At 43.0% G+C, this 25,763-nt stretch overlaps 1 protein-coding gene across 1 annotated transcript in view; it reads left to right on the top strand.

The window, feature by feature from the left end:
* The first annotated feature begins 1,495 nt into the window (after window positions 1-1,495).
* The window catches only part of itga5 (integrin, alpha 5 (fibronectin receptor, alpha polypeptide)), a 39,061-nt gene continuing 14,793 nt past the window's right edge, over window positions 1,496-25,763 (top strand). The window contains exons 1-18 of the mRNA XM_022198135.2: window positions 1,496-1,923; window positions 12,633-12,763; window positions 16,344-16,444; window positions 16,921-17,044; window positions 18,930-18,991; window positions 19,085-19,130; window positions 19,220-19,345; window positions 19,454-19,498; window positions 19,746-19,789; window positions 20,003-20,059; window positions 20,667-20,719; window positions 20,880-21,088; window positions 22,382-22,573; window positions 22,655-22,700; window positions 23,070-23,183; window positions 24,522-24,577; window positions 25,002-25,159; window positions 25,357-25,494. Coding sequence (XP_022053827.1) covers window positions 1,715-1,923; window positions 12,633-12,763; window positions 16,344-16,444; window positions 16,921-17,044; window positions 18,930-18,991; window positions 19,085-19,130; window positions 19,220-19,345; window positions 19,454-19,498; window positions 19,746-19,789; window positions 20,003-20,059; window positions 20,667-20,719; window positions 20,880-21,088; window positions 22,382-22,573; window positions 22,655-22,700; window positions 23,070-23,183; window positions 24,522-24,577; window positions 25,002-25,159; window positions 25,357-25,494 — 1,911 coding nt within the window. The 5' untranslated portion in view covers window positions 1,496-1,714. The remainder of the gene's footprint in view (window positions 1,924-12,632; window positions 12,764-16,343; window positions 16,445-16,920; window positions 17,045-18,929; window positions 18,992-19,084; window positions 19,131-19,219; window positions 19,346-19,453; window positions 19,499-19,745; window positions 19,790-20,002; window positions 20,060-20,666; window positions 20,720-20,879; window positions 21,089-22,381; window positions 22,574-22,654; window positions 22,701-23,069; window positions 23,184-24,521; window positions 24,578-25,001; window positions 25,160-25,356; window positions 25,495-25,763) is intronic.

Raw genomic sequence — 25,763 nt, 5'->3', positions numbered from 1 at the left:
TTCAGGCACAAAATATGCTCAATAACGGAACACACTTGTGTAGGCAAGACTTGTAGGTTAAGTCGCTACTGGGTGACACATACAGAGATGCAGTATGTGTGAAGAGAGAGGGGGGAGATAATACTTGAAATATTTGTCCTATCTGCTGATAAATCCTGATTCTTGAAGAGGCCATGGGTGGAGAGATAACAGGAGAGATGTGTGTTGAATAGTGCAGGCAGTAAAGAAGACCATGACTAAGAGCTGATACCAGTATTATCTGTATCTAAAGTATTTGGTTGCCCCCTCTGACTAACCTCATATGAGGTCATGGGACTGTGTGTACATGACCTCATAATGATCTCCAGCAGCTCCAGACTTCCAGAATATCCAGAAATACACATTGAATATTCATACCTAGCATTTTAGATCATCAGTATGTTTGTGACTAACATCTCATTTTGGCGTTTGCATGCGATGTGATTTCTGAAAACCAGGCAATGACTTAAGCTGGAAAGTTTGGACAACAAATCATTTTGATGGCTACACAGGATCCATCTTTCTACCAACCACGCCTTGAACTCTGACTCTCTTTAATCTACAGTCTCATCTTCAGGACCTAAAAACAGAGTGAGAGAATGAGGCCCCACTAGGATTAGATCTTTGAACCATCAAGTGCACCCAACAGCTGGTAACTGGCCCCCTCCAGACACTCTGGATTACTCCCATCAGTCTACGGTCAGACTTTACTCCGTGTGTCGGAGCACTTAGACGGGATATAAATACGAACAGCACTTGACGGAGAGTTCATGTTGCTACTGCCACACAGCCAAATTTGGCCCCTGTGTTCAATCCCAGAGGCTTCAAGTAAATCAGCTAAACCAACAGTCACTAATTCCGGCCGGTCTGGATAGGTTTATTAAAGGTCTCATTGCAGTGAGTAGTTGCTTTTCGCAGCCTAACCACTTTCCTCGTTCTCGTGTGACTCAGAAGCAGGAACAGACTATGAAATCTTCCCACACCCCCCAAAGCGCGCTGGAGGACATCAATTGCCCAAATCAGATAAACGCTGTAATTAGATAGAAATGCATATGGATCACACATTGAGTTTAAAGAGTGGCTGAAGAAGGAGTTGTAAATTTGGGAAGTGGGGCACACAAAACAAGCTGTAAACATGAACAACAACTGCAGAACATGACATGTTGTAAGTTTAACTGACCTTTCTGTCACCTATCAAATAGTCTACTGTGACATCAACTTTGGTCCCAAAAGGTCATGATACCGAAGAGATAAAATCAAAAGGAGGATTTTGTTCCATTGTTCTTTTGGCTAATAATCTTGGTGATACTGATAAAAGTGACCACATTAGTAAACACATTCTAGCTAGGTTAGTGGCTGAGAAGATGAGAAGTCCCCCCTCGTTTTTTTTAAGGGAATCACAGGCTCCTCCTCTTCCAAACTTTGTTACGGTTGTGGGAACTCCCTGCCCCGTGTGTCATGATTAGGTGAGCAGAGAAGGCGTGGGCCTGAAGAGACGCAGACAGAGAAGCCGAGAGCGGAGCGAGGACGCACAGAGGAGCTGACGGAGCATTAATGAGATACTGGCCGGTTAGAGTTACAGGGATGCAGTTTTAGCCACATTCTCCCACTGTTTTCAGCCTTCATCTGCGGACTAGAACATTTGGACACATTCGCCACTCAAAACAAACTTTAGAGGATTTATTTATTCTGAAAAATGGACTTGGAACGATTTCGCGCAAAGACGCCGGGGACAGCAGCCCCTCTCGCCCTCTCATTCCTTTGTATCGTCGGGTTATTACTCACTTTTTCTCAGCCTGTCTGCGAGGCGTTCAACTTGGACGTGGAGGACCCAGCTGTTTACAGCGGACCTAATGGGAGCTACTTCGGATATGCTGTTGACTTTTATTTGTCTGATTCTGCTAGGTGAGTCTTTTTAATAGTGATACATTTTCCCTAAATGTGACACGATTCATTTAGAACAAGAAAATGTTTCAGTACAAAGTCTGAAACATTTGTACCTATTTTTTAGGTACTTCACAATACTCAGTTGTACGCAAATATGTTGCGTTCAGCGTGCAAACTTTCCATTGGAGTTTTTTTCTTTGGCAAACTTCAGAACATCTACAGCTCCCTTGTTAAAGTAACAGAGCAAGTTTCCAATAGGAAACATTCTTCCAACACGTTATATTTGAGGGTTGTTGTTTTGGCTCTGACATTAAATCGGAGTTTTGTGTATATCCTGTGCTTCTCCCAGGACGCACGCTTTACGCACAGCGCACACACCCTCGGCGTGCTCACAGTTCACTGTAATTGAATATATCCAGGAAATTACATTTGTGTTCTAAACTGCTCTTGAAGTGAAGACTTAATAATGCCAATATAAAAGAGTGGCTGTTTCATCACAAAAAAAGTAATGAACCCAAACAGAGATCAGAACATTGTGGAATCTTTCTCAAATCCTAATCTCATTGTTCCCCAAAATGGCATTTATTTTTGACCTTTAAATCTGACCTCGCCTTAGAAATCTGCTCACTGCGACCTTTAGCACTCACATCTTATTGGTATGAAAAGCTGCTGGTTGTGATGCTTCCTGTCCCAGTGGGGATGTGATCCTCGGTGACACTCTGCATGCAGGGACCGTCTCAGCATTCTTCCTGAGGAGCTTTTGGCATCAGACATTTTTGGAACTTAAACTCATGGATGCATGCCTGTGGTCAGTTCTAATGCCATGGCAGTTTGTGCATAATATAATATGGGGACGGGGGTTCCTTACTGTCCTAGGATCAGCTGGGATGCACAAGAAAAGCCAAGACATGGGTTAATTTAGTTGCTGACAGTTCTGTATTTGCGCTGCTCCCCGTTAGGTATGTTTTGGTGAGCCCCAGACCCAACCGTGTAATCGTAATAATCATTAACAAAAGGTTATGTAGCCACAGTTGAGGCTTCAGACATAATCAGACTTCCTGGCTGAGTCTGTGTCTGCTGAGCACCAGCGGCGTCTCGGACCGCTGTTCCACCAGCCATCATGCTGGGATTTGAGAAAGGGCTTTGTGCCGAGTGGGCCGCCAGCAGCAGCTTTAGTTTCCCTGTTTCTCCTCCCCACTTCCCTGGACGGCAGACACTCAGACATGAGAGATTTCCCCCCTCTTCTCTGGCCCTCGCTGTCTCTTTAAAGCCTGCTGCTATTGGTCTTAATTTCTCAGCCTGGGAAGCAGGGGCTCCAGTAGAGCAGTATGATTTAGGACGTGAAGCTTGTATGCACAGACCCCTCTTCTCTCTGTCCGACATCCCCCTCCTTATTTCCTCATATGCTGATGTCATTCTGCAGGGCTTTTTAATCCATCCATCGCCAGACCTTCCCCCACTGTCTAGCCCCTCTCCCCATCATCTCTCCTGGTCCCACTAAGCGTCAGACACAGTAGACGTCATCTCACCGATGACTTAATCTGAACTTTTCTGCAGTTGAGACGCCTTTGCTCGTGGGGGCGGAGATGAGACAATGGTTTGTATGTACAAAGCAAGAATAATGTTGAAAAGCAGCTTCCTACAAATGGCTGCCCTGTAATTTTCCTCCTGATGATATGTATGTAGATGTCTAATGTCAAACAAAATAACAAAGCATGAGAGAGCAGATTTAAGGCCATGACTCATCGCTCTATCTGTAGACCACATGCATCAACCACTTCTCATCCACATTTTCTTAGAAGTTAACCCATCAGAACATATTGGTGGAGACATGAAATGAGTTTCTGTTATCTCTTGTTTGGCCGTCACATCATCATCTCCCACATTTTGGAGATGTGGGGGAGTAGCTGGAAAACCAGTGAGGTCCGTGGAGGGTTGCACTGTGAAATTCTTCTTGTTAGGATGAGCTGCTGAGGGCCTGCTTCCAACCCTGTACCCAAAATAGTTTCAGCTTTTGGACAGATACACACGTGGACAAAATTGTTGGTACCCCTCAGTTAAAGAAGGAAAAACCCACAATTCTCACTGAAATCACTTGAAACTCACAAAAGTAACAATAAATAAAAATGTATTGAAAATTAAATAATCAAAAACAGCCATCACTTTTGAATTGTTGATTAACATAATTATTTAAAAAAACAAACTAATGAAACAGGCCTGGACAAAAATGATGGTACCTCTATAAAAGATTGAAAACTATTTGACCAGAGTGACATGATTAACTCAGGTGTGTCATTTAATTGACATCACAGGTGTTTCCAAACTCATAATCAGTCAGTCTGCCTATTTAAAGGGAGACAAGTAGTCACCCTGCTGTTGGGTGAAAAGGTGTGTACCACACTGAACATGGACAACAGAAAGCGAAGGAGAGAATTGTCCCAGGACATCCGAAAAAAAATTATAGACAAACATCTTAAAGGTAAAGGCTATAAGACCATCTCTAAACAGCTTGAAGTTCCTGTGACAACAGTGGCTCATATTATTCAGAAGTTCAAGACCCACGGGACAGTAGCCAACCTCCCTGGACGTGGCCACAAGAGGAAAATTGATGACAAATTGAAGAGACGGATCGTTGGAATTGTATCCAAAGAGCCCAGAGCAACCTCCAGAGAAATTAAAGGTGAACTCCAAGGCCAAGGTACATCAGTGTCAGATCGCACCATTCGTCGTTGTTTGAGCCAAAGTGGACTTCATGGGAGACGACCAAGGAGGACACCACTGCTGAAAAAAACTCATAAAAAAGCCAGACTGGAATTTGCAAAAATGCATGTTGACAAGCCACAAAGCTTCTGGGAGAATGTCCTTTGGACAGATGAGACCAAACTGGAGCTTTTTGGTAAGGCACATCAATTCTATGTTCATAGACTCAAAAACCAAGCATACGAAGAAAAGAACACTGTCCCTACGGTGAAACATGGAGGAGGCTCAGTAATGTTTTGGGGCTGCTTTGCTGCATCTGGCACAGGGTGTCTTGAAAGTGTGCAAGGTACGATGAAATCTGAAGACTATCAAGGCATTCTGGAGAGAAATGTGCTGCCTAGTGTCAGAAAGCTTGGTCTCAGTCGCAGGTCATGGGTCTTCCAACAGGACAACGATCCAAAACACACAGCCAAAAACACCCAAGAATGGCTGAGAGAAAAGCGTTGGACTATTCTAAAGTGGCCTTCTATGAGCCCAGATCTGAATCCCATTGAACATATGTGGAAGGAGCTGAAACATGCCATTTGGAGAAGACACCCATCAAACCTGAGACAACTGGAGCTGTTTGCTCATGAGGAGTGGGCCAAAATACCTGTTGACAGCTGCAGAACGCTCATTGACAAATACAGAAATCGTTTAATTGCAGTGATTGCCTCAAAAGGTTGTGCAACAAAATATTAAGTTATGGGTACCATCATTTTTGTCCTGCCCTATTTCATTAGTTTGTTTTTTTAAATAATTATGTTAATCAACAATTCAAAAGTGATGGCTGATTTTGATTATTTAATTTTCAATAAATTTTTATTTATTGTTACTTTTGTGAGTTTCAAGTGATTTCAGTGAGAATTGTGGGTTTTTCCTTCTTTAACTGAGGGGTACCAACAATTTTGTCCACGTGTGTATGTGTTCATCACTGGTTAGACTGCAGAGCTGTATTTGCAGAATGAATCCAATGGCAGATGTAGATGCACAGACAATAAAACAGATCCCAGCCATAAATGTGCCTGTCAGGCCTGCATATACAAAGGCTTACTTTCTCCCATGTTGATGCCGTTTTGTGACAATGAGTTTATATATTGTGGCCTGTCGTGCCCTTAGGCCTGATGTAATGAAATAGAGTTTGGACACTGGTAGATGGCCCACCATGGAAGAACGCCTGCGGATAGCGTCTGTGAACTGTGTGTGGCAAACTTGTCAGATGAACAGAGGAAGGGCAGGAGGATGTATGGTTCCCTGTTGTGAGTGTATGTTTTTCCATGTTGAGCGAAGATGAACTTTTCACAGCGTTTTGGTGGTCCATGTCTCCACACACACACTCTCCTCTACATGGGCCACAAAGACTCACTCTGTTCTCAAACACTTAATAATCAAACAGCAGTAACTGACTCCTCTTTGACTCTCCGGTGCCAGGCAGGGATAAGGGAGTGGATCACACTGAGATAGAAAAGGCCAAAGGTCAGCGGCTGTAAATAATAACAGACCTGGCCTGGAGTGTATGAAAAGACAGGTTCATGTGTTTGGGTGATGTGCATTAGCGTGCCAATGGTTTGGCCGTGACAAGCGCATGCCGAGGTCAGCCGATCCGTGTAGGTGACTCTCCTGGAGTTTACCCTCTCAAACAGGGTTAGAGTTGAACTAATATTGACATTGGATCAGGGTCTCTTTTGGCCCCTAAAGCAGCAATGTTTTCTTTGTTTCTATGCTGAGGTCCTCCTCCATACACGACCAGTCTGATTTCTGTTTTTGTTTTCGCTGGTGTCCTTTTCTGTGGACCTGTTTCTAAATCAAACCAGTGAGAGTTTGAGCGGCTTGTATGTTTGGATTGCCAAGCGTTTCTTCATCCAGGTTCTCATTGTTGCGTGCAGACAAAGGGGCCCTTTGTGTGATGGCAGAAATCGTTTACCGTTTTCCACTAGAGCAGTTCTCACAATATCTCTCTTAATTTATTGGCCTTTCGAAAAGCTGCTGTAATTTTCTGTTGTCCAATGATACATGTACCTATGATAATGAGGCCGGTGCTCTGGGAACGTTGATGTCTGTTCCTGTAAAGGTCAGTCTGGATATAGTGAGCATTGTTAAACTGCAGGCAGGCAACAAAGTGTCTTTTTAGCTTTTACAGGTCTGTTGGTTGAACGGGCTTCATATAAGGAGCCTGTGTGTGTTTCACTGGAAAAAGATGTTAGTGTGAATGGTGATGATGGCTTTAAAGGGCCCTCGCTGTCACGTCTGCTGTGCTGGTTTGGGAATGCCCCGAGGACATCACGTCTACTTTGGAATGGAGTTGGCTGTTGGTCAGGGTCATCCTGAGTCATACTTTGCTAGATTTAATCTCTGACTGCAAGCAGGGCTGGTTTGTTTTAACCCCCGGGTCACAATGTGACTCACAGCAGTTATAATTTAATAAAGGCCACCCTTTATATGAGAATAAGTCTGTGACGCCATTGTTGACTTGTGCAATGTGAGATTCTACTGGGTGAAATTCAAATTAGGAATCTACTCTAATATTTGAGATGGAAATAATATAAAACCCTCGGCTATTCCTACTTATGAATGTGTGTTTGTGTACATGCATGTGTGGGCACAGCAGGGGTTGGGGTGTGTGGAGGCAAAGTGCTCCAACAGCTGCAACCTCCCCCCCATCGTCGCCATGTTTAATACAACAGCCTCCCTATCTTGAGGTGAGAGCTCTGGACCCCCTGATGTGGCCATTGTGCAGAGGTGTGAACCACTGGCAGTTAAACTCCCCGCAGGAGGATTTTAGGGCAGTAACGCTGTGAAAGAGGGGCGGTCACTATGGTAGGGGGTGGGCAACAGTTTGGCATGAGAAAATACATCGCGAGACCACAAGTCATTTTGATGTTCTGCACTAGAGGCAGGATGTTTCAAATTTCTCACTTGCCACTTGTGAAATAACTCGACAGGTTGGTGGTTTTAACAAAACAGCTGCTGGTTTTCCCACATTAAGTCTGAGAGCTCCCATAAAGGTGGCAGAATGCAAAATGATCGCAGCTTGTTGAAAGGTCGGTAGGAAAAAACAATGATTGCTAAATCAACTCAGTGTCAACTTGCTGATTCACTTAACAGAATAGTAGCGCCTACCCAGCTACAGAGAAGCATAAAATCATGAAGCCTAAACTTTTATTTCAAACTGCCTCCGGATGTCCACACATTTTTCCAGTGTGACAATAAACAATGTTGTCTGGCTACCTTAGCTATCAGTGTTTATAATTTCCAGGCCACCTGTTGCCCAGCACTATGATCCTTTTGAGACATGAGGGGAAGCGGTTTTACTGTCATACAAGATCAGATCCTCGACAGACTGGACTGTTTATCTTATCATCAGCGGTCGGTTCAGATCTCAATGGCTCCTTTTCAAGTCAAATCTGGGATGCGGAAATGTCCATAAATTGTTATAAAAGACATAACTTGCTCCGGGCTTGTAGAGCAACTTACAGATCTTTTTTCCAGCGCTGCAACTTGCAGTACTATCTCACCAGTAACTGAAAAACGTGGCTTCGGCTCAGCACAGTAGATGCTCTGTAGACAGCACACGCCATCCCAGCAGGCACTGCTACTCTCATCATCTTCAGGCTCCTGGAAAGCAGCACTGACAGCACGTGTCTGTGTGGTGTGTGAATGAACCATCATCCATATGGCAGCCGTAAGGACTCGAACAGCTTCTGTCTGGCCTTGGTTCTGAGAGGACCCAAGACTCAGGCTCCATGTGGTCTAGAATAAAGTCATTGGGCATTACTTGTGCTTCTCATTTCATTGTCATTCAGCTGATCTCACTCTTAAGTGTCATGCATGCTCTGAAAATCAATGTCACTATAGAATGACATCATCCAATTATGCATGTTTGCTGAACGTTTCAACTCGGTATTCTCCTCCTATTGATCTGGTATCATTTAAATCTGCTGGTGATGTATGTTGCATTTTGGCTTCATTCCTCCACTGAAGGTCAAGAGCTGCCTCTGGCTCGGATCAGGTCGCTGCTCTGAGCTCTTTTCACTGACATGGAACCACTCCAGAGTTTAAGTATGTGTTGATAGCCATGTGCAAACTCCACTGAGAACTGTACATGTTTTACTTAGGTGTTGCTGAGGTTTGAAGGCCACTAGTGTTTTTTTTGTTTGAAAGCCACCCTCTTTCCTTGCATATGTGCCACACAGCATTTGTTGAACCGTGTTTATGACTGCAGATGGTAACTGCAGCCGGCACTGGCAGGCTTAACAAGTGTGATTGTGATTTTTTCCCCCCCTCTCTTTCTAGCTTAAATCTGTTATAATAGTGTTCAAGTGACATCAGCCTTGCAGCTGGGTGGAAGACAATTAAATGTGGAATGGGAGGGGGGAGATGCTGGGCCGAATGGGAGGGAGCAATGGAGGAATTTGCCCGCTGACAACCTCCCTCTGTAACCTCATCATAAACCATATTAGCCATGGCTACGCACAATCAGCAAGTTCCAGCACTCTGCATCACCCTTAATTTCTCAACCCCACATAAAATAGTGGTTACAGTCTGGCAATTATGGTGTGGTGAGATATTTTTTGTAGATTGTCCCCTGATTGCTTGACCTTCAAATGAGACAAACCCAGACTTCGGTTACAGTGAAGCTGCTGTTTACACATTCCTCACTTGCAGCCTAAAACAATTACAGTAGTTTAATTAATGCTTAATTGTCAGCTGGGTGGTGTAGATCATTAGTGGCTGCTGTATGGTAGCTGGTGGGACATGGTGAAGCCGCTAATGCTTTTCATCTGCTCCCTGCTTTCCCCACTGGGACATTGCTGAAATCTCTCCCTGGTGAAATGGGTTGGATAGTTGTCCAAATGAAAATACCAAATGATGATTGCTTGAATTCTCCAGTAGCCAAAGCATCTGAGTGAGCAGAGAAACCTGTCGAGAACATCAGAAGGAATTTCTTATTTGTTTTTAGATGCAAACCGAGCTACATCTGTCAGCGTGTGCAGTGACTCCTATAAAACCTGTGATCGTGTTGCTTTACACTGTAAAAAAAAAAAAAAAGAAAGAAAAACAATCCGCAAAAACATGGTAAAATCTGGCAGCAAGGATGCCAGAAAAAATACATTAGAAAACGAGGGAATACTATGAACAATATGAAAATAACAAATATCTGATATTAATAATAATGTTTGTAAACTGAGTTAAATACACGGATGCAGTCAGTTATTGTGCAACAATTAATAACTTTTGATGTAAACATTGTGTACAGTATTTATAAGCCAAGATGTACATTACAAAATAAAAAAAACCACCAAAAATTTATCAGTCTTTAATATACATTGTTTTATTTTAAAATAATGGCAAACATTTTTGAAACAACTGTATGTTTTACTGCTTAAATATAGTTAAAATAGTGTAATTTTGCGGTTTAATGTTGTAATACAATGATTTACCTTTAATAGAAGTACAGATTTTTGATGTTGGCATTTTTTGCAGATTTTGGTTTGTGCACAGTTAAAATGTGTAAATTAATACTCATTTTCTGCGATTTTCCTAGATATAATCTGTCATTTAACAAAACATTAAAAATCTGTAAAATAGATGTAAATTGTTCAAAAAGTTGCAGATACGAAACAATTTAAACAACATTCTTTTTAGGCCTTTTATTTGCTTCTTTTTTTTGCTACTTTAGTCACTGTAGCATGAAAACAACTCTTCTCATGAGCATGTCTGTCCTTCAGCTGAACAGCTGTGGATTGCTCGCCCCCTGCTAATTACATATTTTTGCATACCCGTTCCAAGAGCCCCTTCTCTCACAAAGGAATTTGTAATGCAGCACTCAGCCGACTGCAGTTTGAGCTTCACTAAATGCTAATGATACAGAAGTTCCCAGCTAGCAGATGCAGTATAGAGGCGGGGAAATGTCAGCTAGTAGACAGATCCTCCCCAGATAAAGCCCCATTAAATGTTAATTCTTCCTCATTTACTGATTGCTATCAATCTGTGTTTGCACATCTGCATGCATCAGTGTAAGTTCGTGAAAAGCAGCTTAAACTGCCAACTTGCTGATTAAAGTCTGAGCTGCTTGTTTTGTTATTTCCTGTATTTTTTCCCCTTTGAAAAGATGCCATGACCAACTGTGGCTGGATTCTATTCAGATCCGATTCAACAAAAGATGCTGTGGCTTTCAGTTTCCTTGGTCTTGATACTGTGTACATGTTCCACAACTGGCGTCATTTATTGCATACATGTGCTTGCACATTATTTCTAAGAGTAAATTATCAGCCAAAGCAGTGTTTGCCCTTTTGTTTACTCGGGAACTCTGGTAGCCCGGTTGTCCAGGAGAATTTGCAAACTGAAATGGGGGGAAATTGTGCTTAGAGTTTCTGAAATTTATTTCCAGCAAATAGATTTGGAAGGCTCAAAAGGTGATTAAGAGAATGTGGTCGACTAGTGATAAATATTTACTAACTGCTTCAACATTTGAGTGTGAGAGTTTATAGATGGTAAGAGTGAGATCTTCAGCTGAGAATCTGGGAAACCTCTCTGTGATTTAGATTATTGTCCAGGTGGAGCTCTGTAGCTCTGCAGGGATATTCCTGCATCTGCACATGTGGTCAGAAATAAAAGGGGGACACTGTTTCTTCCATTCCAAGTTGAACTGGTTTGTTTCTTTTTTCCGTCTTCCAACAAAAACCAGGAGTTTCTGCTCCACATTTAGAATTGGCAATGTGCTTTATCTCTTCTGAGGTATTAAGACTACACTAACAGTGCGGGATTAAACTCATACCTCCTGCTTTCTGGCCTTTTCTTTGTCCTTCCACAGTTGTGTGTTTTTCGAACCATGGATGTTGAAATGATTCGAAGGCTTTGTACTGACCACCAAGGCACCCTGGATCACTTCTGTTAGATTTCCTCCATAAGCCATGCCATAAGTTTCTGCAGTTTATCCTCTGAGGTAATAGATAGGTTCAGTGGGATTAATTACAGTGGATTACAAGGCTTTGGAATATCGCATGCTTTAACTGCTGTCTGACTCATGCTGGTTCTTCCTCTGGACCCAGCTGAGTACTTACCCCTGGGGGCAGGATGCTAACTTTAGCCAAAATTTAAACTTTCATGCACTATTGGAAGATCTGGGGCAGGAAAGGGTGTACTCTTCCTGTTTTTAAGCCCCCTAGGCACTGTCTGGACTCAATGGTCCCATGCCTCCTCTACCCACATCAATGCCTACAACTTTGTCTGTGATGCTTGTCGGGTCAAGTGGGTCCACAGTGAGGTAATGGCTAAACCATCCACTTAAGACACATTATCTTCTTGTTTTTTTCACTTAACTTATCCTTGTCCAAATCTTGGTTGTCTCCATTTACATATAATGACTCTGCTTTTTATTAATCCTCTGAAGTCTGTCCTCTGTGTTTTCACTCCCTGGCGCACCTGTAACTTCACTCTTCTCTCACTGTCTGTTGAAGTGGTTGGCTGCCCTTCCTGTAGTTGTACAGTGTAGCTGCAAGGACTCTGATGTTTAGCATCACAGCTGTAGAAACAAAAGTGTGACTCCACTTAGCCTGTCTGCTTTCTTGTTTTCCTATTGAATCAGGGCCACAGGGGAGCCTGTGTGACCATAGAAGTGTTTCTCTTTTGTGTGTCTGACTGTAAGCAGGTGGAGTGAATGCGAACATCACATGTGCACATGTCATAACAGCAGTTTGCGGTGATTGTATAGGATTATGTAAAACGGTGCTAATAAAGTGTTTTGCATCAGAGTCAGAATACAGCTCTCTAGGCAGTAAAATGTTCATACTGCACTATGTTTAAAGCTGTCGGGGTGGGAGGCCTGGAATGCAGCTTTTTAATTGAGGCCAGGCTAAGAGCTACAAACCGACTGATTTAATGAAGAAGTTCAGGTTTATAATAGTTGGGTTTTAGTGTTGTGATTTGTGAATCGTAACATTTGATTTGCAGCTTACAAATTGTTTCTCTGTGTCTTTTCCTCACAGTGCCAGTGTGGTGATAGGAGCCCCCAAGGCCAGCACGAGGCAGGTCAATGTTACAGAAGGAGGATCCGTATTCTACTGTCCATGGAGCCTCAGGCAATCAGACTGCCACCCCATCGAATTTGATACTCAAGGTAAGGCTTGTGATTGACACCCAAACAAGCAGTATATTTATATGCTGTTTGGAAGACCTCAGATCTGCTTTCTTTGTGATTTTTAACTGCAGTGAAACTGATACCACCTTTTTCTTATCACTTGGTTGTTCAAGAGGTTGAGAAACTGGAGATGGTGTTTGAATTCTCTTCAGCTGGCCGGGCTTTGTTGCTTCTCTGTCCACTTTTACAGCCATCAGAGCATTTCCTCTCTGGAGCAGACGTCACTTGTTCCACTTCATTGCTGTTGGCTACAGTGGTTCCTGGATGTAGCATAATTCTTTTTTCCTGTTTGTCTCCTCTCTTTGGGGATGAAAAGGATAATGGAGTGTTGATGGGGTTTGGAGGATACTCCTTCCTTCCTCCAGGTCATGTTTGTGCTGCATTGCCTCAGGAGGCGCAGGGAGATAAGCAACCAGTAAACAAATAGGTCAGACAAAGAAATATCCTGTTTGTATGACAGGTGAGGCAGACACTGTCAGTCTTGACAAAAGGACTCCAGTTGAATCCAACTTAAGTGGTTTAAAGGAACATGAGGAAGTCTGTGTGGTTGTTTAATGAATGGATTCATGTTTCAGCGTGTTGACAGAATAGCCATCAGCCTGTTTTGTACAATGGAGCAAAGTGAAGAAAAGGGCACTCTAAGTAAAAAGTTACTAGCTTTTAGAATGAAAACAGACACACATGCACACACACAGAGTGAATCGCCCTTATAGATGGTCAGTCACTGCGTCATTTTTGGCTTCTCTCCTGAGAAATCAAAGCTGTGCATTGTGGGCCAACTGAAATTTACAGTCCACAATGCAAAATAGGGAGAAATATTCCACTGAGTGTTTCACAAGCCCAGTAAAACAACATTCTTTTATTGGACACTGCTGCTTGGTACCCTTTGCACTACTATTTTTGCACTGCTTTTCTTGCAACATAAAATGTGTTGAGCATCCATGGGTGTTGGATAAAGGCCACACTGAGTGATGTCATGCACAGGCAGCGAGGCCTTGCGGTCAAGGTTAGTCCCCTGGGCTGTCAGACAGTGTCCTTCATATTTTGAAAAAGGCTTTGAAGGCAGCAGATTTAGAGTGCCAGAGCCAGTTCTGACATCTGGATCATGGCGGAGCTGCTGCATAGCGGAGCAGCACTCAATACATCGACATCTGCATACAAATGTGGCTATGACAAACAGCTGTTACACGGATGACATTTACTGCTGTGATCCACTTGCTGTAGCTTTGCCTGTGCTTTCTTTGCCAATCCTGATAGTAAATGCTAGAGCAATAAAAAGAGACATTCAGTGATTTTTCCACTATAAAGGCTGCATAAAAGATGGCTTTCAGTAGGTGTATTCCTAAATCAAAGTGGTGTCAGAGGTCTCCCTGTGTCTTGGTGTGTTTGAGCTCTGACCCACAGGCCACAGACCCTCTTAATTAGACGAACTAATTGGGTCAAAGTGGACACAGGGCCCCCCTCCCATCCACTTCCTCTTCCATAGAGATAAGAGCCTGTCTATGGATTTGAGAGGACGACAGGGGACTGGGGGCAGCAGGGAGGGTCCGTGAGGGCACATACAGGATGGGAGGAAGAGGGAAGAGGAAAGGGGGGAGAAACCAGAGCCCTGTTCCCCGACTCAGTCCCTCCCGCTGTCGGTACTCCCACAGGGGCAGCTGATGTGATGAGTGAATTTGGCCATTTGTCTTCCACCCCACTGACACGCACAAAAATACACACACTCTTACAATAAGTAGCTCTAATGGCTTTGCTCACACACTGTTCAAATTGGAGTCTATGAACGTACTCCAGACCCCAGAGAGAGACTGGGCCTGGCACCACGTCACGTCAGCACACTGCACTAACCTGCCTCCCAGCGGGACTTTGGTCAGATGACATCTTGCCTGTCTCTGGGTATCCCTTTTATCTAGCCTGTGAATCTCTGTTTTCACTTCCACGGGATTCTAGCTGGCTGCCTTCAGTCGCCTCGCAGACAACAAACAGAACTTTTCATCCCCCATTGTGGTGACACGGAGCTAATGGTGCCATGTGAGAACTTCACTAAACTTCTTTAGGCGTTTACGATAATGTGCTTCCGCCCTTCACAGTTGTGCGGTATGAATTACAACAGGACTTTTCCACTGCTTCTCTTGGTTGCCGTGGTAACGTGACTCAAATCAACACAGTCGCTGTTGGGCTTCAACCTTTGGCTGGTGGATTTGTCTTAACCAAACAACTTTCCCTGTAATGAAAATGTTGAGTAAAAATACCACGCAGCTAAGGCAGATTAGTTAAAGTAACAAGCTTATAAGGAGCTGTTTGAAGTGCTGCTCATGTTATTGCCTTTGCGGCTAAGGCGCTACTTTTCACCCCTCTGAACACTTAGTGCTGGGCTGGCTGCTGTTGACCCTCGATAAATAATGTTAGCAGGAAAGCCCAGAGATGGAGATTAAGCAGAAATACAGTCGGGTTATTAAAAAACTATAATCTCTCTGCTTACCGTCTTGGGTGAGGGTGAGGCAGCGCTCCCTGTGAGCAAAGAAGAGAATAGGTCGTGTAAACATGGAGAACTGGGTGAGATAGTGTAAGGGAAAAGAATAGAAAAATGGAGATAATGTTGAAAATGAAAACAGTGAAGGCGGAGAGTGGAGTATGTGCCTTAACAGAGATGACTGGGAAGTTGCAGTGAGGAAGCCAGGCTGGAGTGTGTGTGTTTTGTTTGGACCACGGCCTCTTCGCTGTTTCCACTAAGACACGGAGCAGGCCTTCACCCTCAGCTCCAGGCTGCCTAGTTGGCTAGAAGTTAAGACTGGAGGCAGACAGGCACGGATGGATGTAGGCCCGACACACAGCCTTCTTTCTTCACATCCACAGAGAGCATGATCTCCAACAATATCTATCAGGGTTCAGTTTCTGGCAGATGCTGCTCTTCTCTTTTGCAACAAGCCTGTGGTTTGACAAAGTCTAAACAGAAGAAATGAGTCTGCAAAGAGGGGGATGTTATTGATCTTGAACTCATATTTGGACTTTCCCTTACAGATGTCAGCTCAACTCAGAGACTGATATGAGCTATATGGTGGGGATGTGGCTTCCTTGCCTAATCAATTTGTTTGCATTTCATTCTTTATTGCAGCTTAGATGTAACATCTGTCTTCCAATAAAGTTGTGTTTAAACCTGACTCCCCAGACCATCTGTCACATCACCTGCTGCTGTCAAAGCGTTGAAGTGGGAGATCAGCATTACTGGCCAGGTGGTCAAACAGAGCAAAGGGTCAGCAGGGTTAAACCAGGCCAGTCCAGTCCAAACCTGACCAAGCTGAGATAACCCCCTATCTCCCGAACACTTGCCTGGTAGCAGATTACAGTCTTTTCAAATTCTCACCCTGATTATCTTTGCATGAAAAACCATGTAACTGGAGTCTTAAAGTCTGCTGTCTGCCAATTGTACAGATGTTTCCAAGAGTCAGGAAGGGAGGGGAAGGCAGAATTAGGATACTTGAGGTCCAGCTGAAGGAATGCATGTTTTATCGCACTGCTATAACTCAATTTTTTTTTATTTTGTGTGTGTTTTTCCCAGGAGATCGTACCGTCTTGCTGAATGATACAAAACACCAGGTGGATTTCAAGTCTCACCAGTGGTTCGGCGCCACTGTGCGTTCACACGGTGACACGATCCTGGTAAGGTGACCCTCTCAGAGATAGAGGTAGGGGTTGGGTAAAGGAGAAGTGGAGTTTGCGGCTTGCTGCACACCAGTGAAGATTTTTTACCACCACTGATGTCTCATTCTGAATTTATGGGGAATTTGTATGTACTTTATTAGAAATTTGTCTCTCGGATTACTGTCCACTGAGTTGCTGTCATTCAGGCCAAATTTTCACCTCCAATATCAACACACTGTAAAGAAATGTTTTTGTGCTGCCATATGACATCAAAGTTTAGCTGCCTGTTGTTTGGTCTGATTGTACGGGTTGTGACCCGGGTTGAGTTACATGGTTACCCTGCTCCAGATGTAGCACTGACCTCAGCCTGAGACTCCTCCTGAGTTCACCAGGGTGTTGTTGTAACTGGAAAAACATCTCCCACCTTACCACGTTCATCAACACATCTCCTCCCTTTTTCCTCCCTTCCTCTCTCCACCTCTTCTGTACCTCAGGCTTGTGCCCCACTTTACTCCTGGCGGACTGAAAAGGATATCCCCCGTTCTGATGCTACAGGAACCTGCTACCTCTCAGTCCATAATTTCACCAAATTTGTGGAGTATGCTCCCTGCCGTACAGGTAACTGTCACCTATATTCAGATATGTCGTTAGCATTTATGTCTCACCTCACAGGCGTATCCTGCCTTCACCTTAACCCTCTGAATCCCAAGCAGTTTCTGCATGTTTCTTGCTGTTGTCACATTTTATTCACCATCGGCTCCTTTTTTACTTCAATATAAAGTCCTGTGCCTCTTTGGAAACAGCCCAACCATGGCTAGAATTAGAGAGTGCTCATTTTTTTTTATACTACAACAAAATAATATTGTTATGAATCATAACAAAGAAAAAGCAAAAGCTGAATTTTTGGATTATTTATTCTGCAAGAGTTGATATTCAACATGTACAGCATTTCCCAGGGGTGTACAGATTCTAGAAATGAGTAACTGAACATACTAGAGATATATTACTCTTTAAATTTTTATTTTCAATTCAATTCAGTTTTATTTATATAGCGTCAAATACAGTCAAATCGTCTCAAGACGCTTTACAGAACCCAAATGCCTGACCCCCAGAGCAAGCCCAAAGGCGACAGTGGCAAGGAAAAACACCCTTTTAACAGGGAAGAAACCTCGAGCAGAACCCGGCTCTATATAGGGGGGACCCATCTGCCTGCTGGCCGGGCGGGTTGAGAGGGACAGAGGAGGGCAAGGGGGAGGGATGGGAGAAGAGGGAGGGGTGGGAAAGCAAGGAAAACACAACACACATTTGGATACATGCATGACAGGATATGTGACACAAACAAAGTATAAGCTAACATTGAAAACTGACTCATAGTTTCCTCTTATGATATACGGCTCTAACATTAAACATACTCCATATATAGCTAGCAGTAAAATTCAAACAGTAAGTAAGTTAGCATAACAAGTATAGTGAGGGTGATGCAGAGTTGACTGGTGGAAAAGGGGAGTTGGAAGCAGAGGGCTGGAGGAAGGTCAGCAGCAGCATCCCACAGTGGACATGGTGGAGACTAGACCAGTTGGTGGAACATCGACCGCAGATCAGAAGCATCCAGCTCTGGGACCAGGGACACTCGGAGAAATAACACAGGGGCAAACAGAGTGAATGTACTGCAATAACGGTATACATATTAAATGAAAAGGTAGATAGAGAAGGGCTCAGTGCGTCAAGAGAAGTCCCCCAGCAGCCGAGGCCTATAGCAGCATGACTAGGGGCAGAACGAAGGGACGACCAAGAGGGAGTCAGCTGTGCAGTGAAGACACAAGCCGAACCCCTGTGGGTCACCCAGTCAGCCCCAACTATAAGATTTGTCAAAAAGGAACGTCTTAAGCCTGGTCTTAAAAATAGAGACCAGGCTTGATGATTGTCTGCATGTTTCTCCCATTTTTGGTATATGTAAACACAGCCTGCAGTTCAGCCCAGTTCAGCTGAAAAGTCCCAGAGTTTTTCTCAGGTGACTGATTGTGACAGCTAATGGCTTCATGGGTTCAACAAAGTCAACAGAATTTTTGATCTTTTTTTTTTTTTTTTTTTAACAGAATCTGATTTGAGTACATATACAATAAAGTGATATTTTTTGTTCAAATATGAAAATTTGAAGCTTAGATTTGGTTACATTTTCTGATGAATGGCATGTCATAGATGAGTACTTCAAGGACCGTCAGAGAGATGAAAATTAAATAATTCTTTTTGTTTTTAGTTTCTGGCTCTAAAAAATTGTGCCATTTTGGTCATTTTTTTTAAACTAAATAATGACAATATCATTCTGAAGTGGTCAGTTCTAAAGTTCATTGTAACTATTTCTAAACTATGAAAGGATATGTTTCTATTATTGTAACTGAATGTTATTTGTTGCTACCTTGAAACCAGTAGGTTTGAAAAATCAAATATCTGGTTTCTGATGTTGGGTCATTCACGATGCACCACTCTACTCTTTTATTTTCAGAACTCAGTGATCCGATTGGACAAGGCTACTGTCAGGGAGGGTTCAGTGCCGACTTCACAATGGTAAACTCTATGTTACTGTTAGTGAATCACCACAGGTTCCTGGGATAATATATTCATTTGCAGTTGTAGTAATTCACAGGTGTTATCTTTCAGGATGGGAAAGTGGTGTTGGGAGGTCCAGGCAGCTACTTTTGGCAAGGTAAGTAGCAAAAACATCGACTGTCACAAAAAAATTATCTTAAAATGTCTTTTTAAGCCCCACCTTTTTTCTCTTTGGTCTAACTTTAGGTCAGGTGATTTCTGCTGCTAAGCAGGACATCATCGAAGCCTACTATCCGGGCTATTTTATGCAGGCTGTGGATGGTCAGATACAAACCAGGCAGGTCCAGGCTGAGCACGATGACAGCTACCAAGGTGAGAGAGGCCGACTAACACATGTATGAATGCACATTAACACGTAGCTTCATTTGTCAGCTGTGAAAGCTGAGCGAGCTGATATCTGTCCTCTTGTGTTTTCTTCAGGCTACTCTGTTGCTGTTGGGGAATTCAGTGGTGATCAGGTAGAAGGTAAGTCAATGAAACAGGCTACACACATGGCCAAAATTCAGTGAAGCGTACAGAAAATGAAAGACATAAAGATATTTATAATGCAATGCAAATATTACAGCCAAAATAACATGAACAAAACTCAACTACAATATTTTCCATAACTACCTAGCTGGAAATTTTGTGGCATACTCTTATCCTCCTGCTGTTCTTGACATCTGTACTTTCCCTGCTAAATCTTTGCTTCATCTCTTTGTGCACTCCTCAGATTTTGTGGCTGGTGTTCCAAAAGGACTCATGCTCTATGGTTCGGTAAGGACACTTAATCATTACTCTCATTTTGTCCTTTGAATGGAAGGCTTGGGCTTTAGACTTGGGACTCATACAGGAAAGTGAGAGAATGAAAACAGTCTTGGCGATATTGTCACAGTGGGAATTATTTTTGCAGTAAATTCCTGACCAGAGACTGCGCTTATATTAGACCCTATAAAAAGATGTTCGCCATATGTGCTTGCTGTGTTGCAGGTGTCCATTCTGAACGGCTCAGATCTGACAACAATGACTGAGTACACTGGTGAGCAGGTGAGTCTGAAAACTCCTTTTTACTCTGTAGAAAGCCCCTTCGTGCTCCACTTTCTCTGTGTTTTCATTGCTCGACTCCTTATAAGGGCTCTTATTTTGTTGAGTAAGTGTGGGCAAAAATAATTTCCTTAACAACGTTCCATTTACTAGATTCTGGTCTCTTTGGTGGATCGCTGTAAAGCTCAATTATTGAAGGGAAAGTGCAGCAGCAATTTGTGCAGATGGCTCTGGGAATAGAAAAGCGTGGTGCTTGTTTAAACAGTCATGATTGACTCAGCTTAATAAATAAAATCACAAGCGAATTCGCATAAACTCCAGCTATTCATATGACTTCTGCAGTGTCTGTGCTTCTTAGACTGAAAATCCCAAAAGGGAAATAAGAAAATGAGAGAAAACTAGAGCAGACAGCCCTAAACAGGGTCTTACCTGTAAAAACCATCAAGCCTTTGTGTTTTCATCAGGCCTTCCTGTATTTTAATAACAGAGCGAGCAAGTCTGCAGTAGTATGAGTGTCTTTGGATCATCTAAGAACCAACCAAATCTTGACTCTGCCTTCAGCTAATTACATTTTCACTGGCTAAGGTCCTGAAAACACTTTTGTTCATAGATGGGGTCATATTTCGGCTATGCAGTGGCAACAACTGACATCAACAGTGATGGGTGAGTCTGTTTTCTCTGTTTCTTTCTCACGTTCTCGCTAATGAATTAGCTTGGCACAATCTTGATTGAATGCCATCAACAACATATTAGAGCTGCACCCTTCGGCGTCAGTGTGTCTGAGTTTAAGTGAGTCGGTGTGATCTTTCTCTCTTGCCTGCAGGATGGTTGACCTGCTGGTGGGGGCTCCCATGCTCATGGTCCGAGGCTCCGACGGTCGCCTGGAAGAGATGGGCCGAGTTTACGTTTACCTACAGCGAAGCCCTCTGAACCTGGAGCGCCGCCTACCTCACCTGACAGGCACACAGGTGTTTGGGAGATTTGGCAGCACCATCGCACCTCTGGGAGATCTGAACCAGGATGGTTTTAATGGTAAGGATGGGGGAATTATAGTAGGGGAACTGACAGACATTTGTTTTTATCTCTGCCTTGTATTTAAATGGGATACAGAGTAGTTTTAGTGATAAAATTATATGTTGAAGAAGCCTCATGCCTTTAAAGTTTTGCAGGGTGCCAATTAATCAAGGAAGTAGCAACCAAAAGAAGGAAATCTGGTAAAAAAAAAAAAAAAAAGAGTCATAAATATGGATTTTTTTCCCTATTTTGTTTAATTAGAGAGCTACAATACCAACTAATGTGATTTATTTTAGTGTTTTGGCTGGAAAAAGCATTCTTGCTCCAGAGGGACAGCAGTGTTGGTTGGGTGACCTACTTGTGGGTTCTAAAGGATTAAGGCTAATAGCTTTGGTGATCCCATAATTTAAGTTTATGACTAAATACCAGCAAAAGTAATGATGCTCATATTAGCCTCAGTTGTATGTTCACTGCTAATTATGGCCATTCTTTAGTGCTGGTGTAATTCTGTGTAAAATGGTCTGGCTGTAGGGAAGACAAAAGCTCTGGGTGTTGGTATCTCTTTTAACCAGTCATGTCAGTCATGGGCAGAGCTAGTCAGACTAGCTGTTAACATATGTAGCTCAAAGGACCTAAACAACGCTATTAGCTGTAAACTGTAAGAGTTATTACAAGAATTAATTTTCATATTATCTTTTTTCTTTGTTAAATTCTGCATTTTTCACTGGGATCCAGTGGCTACAGTGTAACCTGGCTTTACTAAGACATGGAATTTATTTTCATTACATCTGTAAATATGGATGTCCTAATATTGGGATTGGGAATGGAGCTGACCAAGGCAATTTTTAACCTATCGATACTGACATGAACCTAAATCTGATCATTTCCTTACATCCATGGTCACGGAAGTATTGAACAGTTTAATAATTTTATTAATAAATGCAGCACTATGAATCAGTTATTGATTCAACTTAGTATACAGATTAAACTACGGTAATTGGACATTTCTTCAGTGCCGATATAACTGTTTAAGCCACAGACACATTATATGGGTTGCAAGGGCAGCTGTGACATATCCTGCTGGGGTATTGTGACACTCTTTTATCTGATCCCAGTTTGATTTATCTAATGTGTGCTGACTGGATGTCATTAAGTGTCACAAAATACTTTATCATTGGGCTCGGAAAATGCCATTCGATATCGGCAGATACACAACATTAAACGACTTCGATCGTGCAAACTAACTTGATTGGGATATTCTTATGTAAAAGAAAACCTAAGCTAATATGTTTTCTGCCTGCTGCTTGGTAGATGTGGCTATCAGCTGTCCATTTGGAGGGGAAGATCGAAAGGGACTGGTCTACATCTATAATGGATACTCAGAAGGACTCAGGGAAAAGCCTTCTCAGGTGATTGTGGGCCAATGGGCGGCTGGGACTATTCCTGCCAGCTTTGGATTTGCCCTCAGAGGTGCCAAGGACCTGGACATGAATGGTTATCCAGGTAAGTGAGTTGAGAAACACGACCATCAGTAGATTTTTATGTTTTAGTATGTTTTCCAATTGTGTTCTTTTATTTCCTCAGATCTCATTGTTGGTGCCTTTGGGGTTAATAAGGCAGTTCTCTATAGGTATGTTGTTTTGAATCAGAACCTCTAATCATGTAGTCTTTTGTTCAAATGAATAGACCAACATTGAGGGAAATAAGTTTCTTCGCTTTCTTGCCCACAGTTAGATGAGAAAATTAAAGCTATTTCAATATCTACACTCAGCTTGAAGACTCAAAACAGAGGAGGAACCACTTGCTCTGTGTTTTAGCTATGCCGAGCTAACCATGTGCTTATCGGAAAGATAGAAAAGTGGTATTGATCTTCTTATCTAAGTGCTGACAGGAAACGGGCTGTCCCAAAATGTCAAACTATTTCAGTTTCAGCAGTAAAATTAGAAAGCTAGCATTTAATGATGAAGCCCTCAGTCTGTATTGTTTTTGTTGTCCACAGATCCCGACCAATAGTCAATACCACTGCCTCTCTGATAGTTTCTCCCACCATGATCAACCCTGAAGAGAAGAACTGCATTGTCAATAATGGAAACTCCAGCATTCCTGTTTCCTGGTGAGTGTTCAGCTCACCCCTTGTGACCAACGCTCTGCTTCCATTGACCCTGCTGCAGAACTGCACTGTTGGTATTTCTTTGACCCAACTGCCAAAAGATGGGCTTCCCCATTTCCCCCATGCATAAACACTGTGCTATCCTGGCCGGAAGCTGTGATAAGGAATATCCTCTAGATCAGCAGTCATGGTATTAGTTCATACTGACCACAGCTCTTATCTGACCTATTTTCAAAATGTCTTCATATCACACTCCTTCTGTTGAGGAGCAGAGAAATAACATGCTGAATAGCAGCATTGTTAGCTGCTTCTGGCCTCCTCCAAATGTGCAGCTCCAGAGAAGGGGAGAGGAAACAGACGACGGTTGCTCGCTGTTCGACATGGTTGACACTGCGCTCATGTGTCTGCCTTTCCCCCTTCTCCACATCCTGATCCATAAAGGAAACTCTTGTATACACATGTGTCTTGATTATGCTGCGTTGCCTGGTGATGAGGAGTTTTTTGGTGGGGGTGAAAGGAGAGCAGAAGGCATAATGGGAGGGAGGTCGGGAGGGGAGGGGTTGGGAGGTTTTGCAGTTGCTTTCAATGAGATATTGTTTGGTGGTGGAACACAGCTGGGAAACATCAGGACACGTAGACTCCCGTGAGCGTGCGCACACAGTCGTGCAGAAACAGGAGCGCAGACATGAACTTAGTACTGCTTCTCAAAAGAAATCCTTGTACTTTGTGTCTCTCTCATTTTTCACCTCTCTTCCCTTTCCTGTGTTTTTTTTCTCTTTAACACGCTCTCCCTTTTTCCTTTCATACTTCTTCCAATTCTTTGCTTTGTGCCTCTTATGTGGGGTTGCTAGTAAAAGGATTGGGTTTTTTTGGAGTTGCAGACTTGGACAGCAACGGCATGTTGTGTGGTTGATGTCATGGGAGAGAGCTACAGGCTTATATAGGCAGCCATTGACTGGTCAGGACTGAAACCTGAGTCGTTGCTCAATTTCACCCTTCTTAACTTCGCTATTTCTTGTGTGTGTGTGTGGAGGGGGGGCTGTGGGTAGAAATGGAGACGCACTGATTTATCAACTTGGCTGCTGACAGTGCTCAGATGCCAGCCTGTCTCCAGACATTTTGTATTTTTTTCATATTATTTGTAGAAGTCCCATTATGCCTCTTGCCTTGTAATGTGAACCATGTAAGGAGCTGACACAAGAAAAGTGGGCCGTGAGTAAAAGTGAGAGAACAAGTGAGGGCAAGTGAGGTGTCTTGTGTGTGCAGTGTGTTTGTACTGAATCTCTGCCACAAATGAATATGCTTCTCTCATCATGTCCTTGTCCTTTCTGTCTGAACCAGCGTCAACCTAAGTTTCTGCATATCTGCTGAGGGGAAGCACCTACCAGGCATCCTAGGTGAGCCAATTTTCCACATCTGCACTTTATTACAAGTATGAAAACTGTCAAATAGCCACCAAAGGTAATGTTTTAAATCCATAACAGCCTGTAGGTTAAAGTGTTTTGGCAGGTAATGTAAATTTTAGGATTTTGTTATGACAAAAAAAGGGAGCCCAGCGTGCCAAATGTCTTCTGTGATCCACCTTTAATGATCAAACCTCTTCTGTGCTCACTCTTTTTTCCATATCAACTCTTAGTTGTTATCTCTCATTACTCCTTCCTTCATATACAAGTGTTCTCCCTGCCATTATGCTTAAGTTACACTGACTACAATGTGTGCACTACAGAATATTTATGGTGGTTTTTTTCAAGTCTGTCATTATGTGACTCAAGAACATTAATCATACCATGAATGCTCATTTGTGTGTGTTATGTGTTCCAGATTTCCAGGTGGAGGTGCAGCTCGATAGTCTTAAGCACAAGCAGAAAGGTGCCGTGAAGAGAGCTCTGTTCTTGGATTCCCAGCAGCCCTTGCTCCAGAAGAGCGTGAGAGTGCGGCACGGCGAGCGTGTGTGCAGCCACACCAAGATCTACCTTCGAGTACGACCTCTCTTTTACTAACATGTGTCCAGTGACTTCAGTGGTCATAATCATTCTCTTAAAAGCATGAAATTGTAGCTGTAGTTCTTTCATGATGATATTGATTTAGTTTGTGGGTCATTCTTGCATACCGTCTTTTCATCTTGAGCACAGATTGAATTTGATAAAAACTCTGGTTTGTGTTTCTTCAACTGCAGGATGAGAAGGACTTCAGGGATAAACTCTCCTCTATTTTTGTGGCCTTGAACTTCAGCTTGGATCCAAAGGCTGCAGCTGACTCCCATGGCCTCCGGCCCATCCTCAACTATCAGACCACCAATGTCATTGAGCAAAAGGTACTATTTCCGTCCACAGCCCTTTTCCAATCAGATCAGTGAGCTTACCCTGGAGTGATCTACAGGGCTGCTAAAATCAGTACATGACTGAGATGTGTTCACTAATATTGTACATGTGATTCTGAGACAGCTTGAGCTCATTCTCTCTCAGCTGATAAGAAAATCCAGCGCACTGATTAATCATTCCTTGTGTCATTCGCCAACTACTGGCTGACTCCCCTGTCCCTGATGAAAGACTGAATCTGTTCTTTTGAGAGTAAAATTCTAAA

This window comes from Acanthochromis polyacanthus, chromosome 6 (genome assembly GCF_021347895.1).
Source record: "Acanthochromis polyacanthus isolate Apoly-LR-REF ecotype Palm Island chromosome 6, KAUST_Apoly_ChrSc, whole genome shotgun sequence".
Taxonomy (NCBI): domain Eukaryota; kingdom Metazoa; phylum Chordata; class Actinopteri; family Pomacentridae; genus Acanthochromis; species Acanthochromis polyacanthus.
This window is presented reverse-complemented; position numbering and strand designations above follow the sequence as displayed.